Source organism: Silene latifolia, chromosome 8 (assembly GCF_048544455.1).
Source record: "Silene latifolia isolate original U9 population chromosome 8, ASM4854445v1, whole genome shotgun sequence".
Classification (NCBI taxonomy): Eukaryota; Viridiplantae; Streptophyta; class Magnoliopsida; order Caryophyllales; family Caryophyllaceae; genus Silene; species Silene latifolia.
Window position 1 is genome coordinate 89152991 of NC_133533.1, and position 5903 is coordinate 89158893.

Sequence of the window (5903 nt, forward strand, 5' to 3'; positions counted from 1 at the left end):
AAAGGAAAATAAGGAAAATATGGAAAATATGGAAATTTGGAAAATAAGGAAATTGAAAGAAAATAGGAAATTCGGAAAATAAGGAAATTGAAAGAAAATAGGAAATTTTGAAAATAAGAAAATTGAAAGAAAATAGGAAATTTGGAAAATAAGGTAATTTGAAAAATATGTCGAATTATGGTGCTAATAAGAATAATGGTTAATTAAAATCCTAATTAGAAACCCTACGTCAAAACGAGAAGAGTTCAGAGACAGAAACCACCTCAGAACAGGCGCAACATCTGCTGCGTCCTCTGGAAGAGGCGCAGCACTTCCTGCGTCTGTTCTTGAGTTGGGTCTCTCCAAAGTTTTAATGTTACATTATAACCCATCTATTTGGACTCATATTTTAATAAGCGGTTGGAAGTAGCCCAATAAATGGTTATCATAGTTGTTGTCAAGTTGTAGTATATGCAACCTGCCTGCTAAAGATCGTCGACAATTTGTAATGACTTTCCTAATCTACCCCTCACTCTAAAACTCCCATATATTAACATTTTTTTTCAAGTACGACATTTTCGTCACCACCGCTTCAATTCCGTTAGCAAATTCAAGAAATGACGACAAGTAATCTAAACGAGTTTAATTTTTAGAAAATTTGTAATTAGTTAGTAGATTTAGGTAGTTTAGAATAGAATCATTATTGTTAGAACGGATTAGCGATTATCGATTACCGCACCAAAAATTAATCTAATTCAGAAAATGATATTTTTTTTTAAAAAAAAAAAAAAAAAATTTCCGAACGAAAAACATTTTCGTCCAGACCAAGGTCCGGACAAAGAATTTTTTCGTCCAGACAAAATTATTTTTCATCCAGACCCTGTTCCAGACGGAAAATATTTTTCGTCTGGACCTGGGTCTTGACGAAAATATTTTCCGTCTGGACGAAAAATATTTTTGTCTGGACGAAAAAATTCTTTGTCCGGACCTTGGTCTGGACGAAAAATTTCTTCATCCAGGCCCTTTTTCAACAAATTTTTCGTTTTAAAAAAAAATTATTAATTTCCGTCTTAAGTTAATTTTGGGTGCGTGGATCGATAATCGCTAATCCGTTCGTCAAATCATAAACATGAAACGTAAACATATCTCTTGAACATCGTTACTAACTTGATCGTTGTTACTGTCATTAGTCGATATGTTTAAAACCGTTTTAATCGAAAAGTTCGTAAATTAAATTATGATTTTTTTAATGAAGACTTTTTTTTTAGATGGGCGAAAATGATATGGAATCCCTGGTCACTTCCTAAACACATCATTTTCACATGGTCAATTCTTAATGAATCCCTAAACACAAAAGCGAAGCTTAAACGATTGGGGATTTGTGATGAGGCGGTTTGCTGCCTCTGTGCTCAAGATGAGGAAACCCAACTACATCTCTTCTCAAGATGTACTATCAGCAAGATGGTATTTGCAGAAATCAACAAGAGATTAAAGATGAACATACCTCAGGAGAATAGCCTGAATTGGGGGTTGAGCAGAAGAGGGACGAAGATGCAGAGGGGGATCCAGATGATGGTGATCATGGCTGGTATGTATCATATCTGGTACCTGCGGAGTAAAACTCGTCTTGAAGGAATGTTGGAGAGGTCGGAGATAATAGCGACAAGGGTGCTGAAGGAGATTAGGTCCCGGATCCAGGCAAGGATCAAGTTTCCTCTGGCAATAAAGGATCAAAAGTGGTATGATGATCGTTTTCTGCCATGATTTGGTATGTATTCGAATGGAAGGAAGCTGTAGAGGAAGGGAGGAGATGTCGTTTGATTTGCAGATGTAATTTTTTTATTGTTGTTCCAAGATAGGGATGTTCTATCTGGGGTATGAGCTTTGTTTTGTGCAGATGACGGGTTAATGGGTCTCTTTGATCCTTTACCGATCCGTTTGTAAATGGACTTTGTCCGGTTATTCTTTTTAATATACTTACATTTTAACCAAAAAAAAATTACGATTTTTTTTTTCCAAAAAAACATTTTTTTTTTTGTTTTAGAAAGATTAGAGAGAGAGAGAGACAAATGGGGTTAATGGGGGGCAATATTGGAAAAATCTGTTAATTATCGACGATAATTAGTAAAAGTGTCGACGATCATTAGCATGACCCATGCAATAGTGGCATAGCTCATTTGAGCCCAACAGAAAATATAATTTGGTTTTATTCTACACCAACTCTCCAATTAGATTATCTAGCCCAACAACATTAGACCTAAACTTTTAATAACCCAATGCTTAGTTGGTTGTAGAAGTGACAATCGGGTTATTCGGGTCAGTTATATGTTGAGTAAAGAGAGTCGGGTTATTTCGGGTTAAGATCGTGTTAGGTCAATGGCGGTTTTGGGCCGGTTATAGTTTAGGTCATTTTTGGGTCAGGTCATCGGCGGTTGGCAAGTCGGGTCATTAGCGGGTCTGTATCGGATAAGGTTATCAACATATATTTTATCGTATATATAGGTTTTTTATGGGTAATTTTATATTTAAACAATGGATAGGTTTATTAATTGTAATTTTAAGTGAAAACAATTAAGATGAATGTCAAAATTGGTTTTATTTACACCATTATTAAGCTAGTTTATTATTGGGTCATCCACTCATCCATTAGGTTGAGTCAATATCAGATCATGGATCAGGTTAGGTCGGTTTAGGCCGGGTTCGGATTAAAAAAAAAAAAATAAGGCATAAGGCCGCTATCAGTTACAGGTTTAGCCTCGGATCGTGTTGATTTCGGTTCTCCTAATTTCTGGATTCTATCGAATTAGATTTTGGGCAAATCGAATGAGGTTCATCAGGTCGGGTCTGCTTTTACTAGCTGTAGTTGGTTAATGTGTTGGAATTAAAATAATCATAAGAATACAACTCGTATATACATATACACTCATCTCCACGATCTTAACTCACGATCCATGATTATTACACACACTCACATTAGCTTCTCAAGTTCACCTCTTTTATTACCACAAAACTCACCCTTGACTTGACATGATACTAAGTCCCAAAACTCGGTACTCACTGTCCCACGAAAAGGTGCTAAACCACATGTAGTTCCAGATCAATACCACACATGCTCCACAATCTCTTGCCACAACTTTGTCCACCAACGTCTCATCTAAAACAAGATCAAAAGTACTCCACAACCTCTCACAACTGTGTCCCATTAACAGCTTATTACTATACCATGACAACAACAGGACCATACCCAACTCTCTTTCATATCATACTCTATAAAAACCAACAGAACCATACCCATACCGACACTGGTAAGAAACATCGAGAAACAAAACAACGGTTTATATGCCCCGACCGACACTGACGGGAAATAGCAGTAACCAAACAACAATCTATGACACCACGAAAATACTCGTACCACCACACGAATTAGCGTGCTCAGTTCGCCACTCGAGACACAACAACCATATCGATAGTCATCACAACTTTTACAATCTCATAACACTGACTGAGCACAACTTCCTTGACCACAGGATTTTCTTAAGACTGCTCAACTAGATCACGACGCAGCATATTACACGGAATCACAGACACCAACCTTATGAATATTATCCATACCATGACTCGTGAGGTCAGAACGTCACACAAACATCTACACATATCAATGACCCATAATCAAATGTAACTAGCCAATCCTAATTACGTAAGTTACCACTTGGTAATGAATATCTCCCATCCGGACATAACTCACGTGCCCTTCATAACATATCCTCTCATACACACAATTATCACCACCCGGCGAACGTAACATGACATCAGTACCCAACTACGAGCGACCACCTAATATATTCACATCTTATACTCCGTCACACCCATACATACTAATCAGTCTCCACAAAAACAACCTTTTTAGAACGACTAACTTCCTTATTTAACCTCATCCTTAACCACTAGACAACATTATGACACCACCATGTCCCATGCAACTACTCTCTCACTATCACTTCTTAATATAACAATCCGTTTCCTCTCTTTGGTTATCATCCCAAATAACGAACATCAAATCCATCAACAAAATTTTACCTCAACACTATTTCCAATTCTACCTTTTATTGCGTCGCCACCTAACTCTCCACCAAAATCTCAAATCGTGTAAACACTCTGCCAGCTTCTTACTCCCTTAATACCTCGAAACCGACGGCTGACATGTCATCCTGAACTCCTATATAACTATTAACTCACATCCCCTCATAGTGCTATCGTGCATTTCCATGATTCCTTACTTTCATGTCCCATAACTTTGGTCAACGTTATCTCACTTACTTCCGTCCAATAATACTGATTAATAATTCATCTCCTTCCTTCTCCTACGTAACCCTTTAGTAATCTGATTACCTTCTTGGTACTCCACGACTCAAATTCAATTAATTCATATCAATATATTCTCATTCTTTCTTATCACTTATTCCCTCTCCTCTCGCTTCTCACACACCCTTGTCACCATCAAGTCCACACACTATCGGTTACTCTTCAATTAGTCGTATCTCCCTTTCGTATCTCTTGAAACCAAAATTCACCTCATACTGTTAATTGTCCAAAGAATTACACACTAGGCTCACATCTAGATATTCCAAATTCCCAAACTTGACCACTATCTACCCATCGCGGCATAACTCGATCTCATTATGCACCATTCGTTTCCATCCCTCTATAACGACCTTTCATCACCTATATCCCTAACCAACAAATCCTAACCGTCTCCCTCCATAAATCCTTACACATCCCAATATGCCACTATTCGTATCCCTCATCTCAATCTTTAACTCTCACGTTTCTTTACACTTACATCACCCTGCCCATATACCCTTGCTTTTATATTACTCAACACACGGCTATAACACTCACCATATTTCACAAAACATGTTCCTAGCCTCATTTAGCTCATCAATCTACTCTTTTGTTGTTCCACTATCCCTCACAACCACATATAACTCATGTCCTTTATATCCAACACCTATCCCTCATAAGCCGGCATTGTCCCTATCATAGCATTTGGTAACTTACGTATCAAGATCGTCACATATATAAAAGAATGCTTTAAGACCCAAAATATACATGTGTACCAACCCTATGAATCAAAACAAATGTAAGAACATAGCCATCGACTCAAAATGACCGCCCAAAGAGGTACTCGGTCGAGTACATGACGTACTCGGTCGAATATAGGATACTCAGTCGAGTAATGAGACAACTCGGCTGAGTCACGACTCCATAAGCTAAACAGACTTATCACAGAGAGATTACTCGGCCGAATATGGAATACTCGGCCGAGTATGAAAGATACTCGGCCGAGTAGGGCCTACTCGGTCGAGTATCGGCACAGTTCTCAGCACCGTTCAGTTTTCGTAAAACAGTCATATCTCACTTTTTACTTGGTCAATATGGGCGTGTGACCTATCGTTAGAATCGTAAGAAGGAAAGCTATCACCTCCAATTGGAATTACAGCAATATCATTTCTAGAACTAGACTTATGACAGTTTTAAGACAGCCTTTCCATAATCGGTCTTCATACAAATCAAATTTTCTAAACCAAAACAATTTGAACATGCATAAGGCAACAACAACAACTCAATAAATCAAGAAACCAGTACATAATTGAATTCTTATCATACCCACTTGCAAATTTAAATACAACATTCATATATATATATAGAGACGCATGCCCTTAATCACATGCTACTACCAACAAACCAGGCATTAACATCATCATGCTCATTTATACATGTACCACTACCATTCATCATGCTCAATATCGTATTAAATAGGTAACATGCTCAACGTACTTCATGTTCAAGATCTATCATATGCGAATTCTTAATCCACCTTTCATATACTACCATGTTCCAACACTTTCACCATTTCATCCGGC

At 37.6% G+C, this 5903-nt stretch overlaps 1 protein-coding gene across 1 annotated transcript; it reads left to right on the forward strand.

The window, feature by feature from the left end:
- Nucleotides 1-1257: 1257 nt before the first annotated feature.
- LOC141595480 (uncharacterized) lies at nt 1258-1743 on the forward strand. Its single transcript, XM_074415447.1, has one exon. The coding sequence runs from the start codon at nt 1258-1260 to the stop codon at nt 1741-1743; it is 486 nt and encodes a 161-aa protein (XP_074271548.1).
- Nucleotides 1744-5903: the final 4160 nt, after the last annotated feature.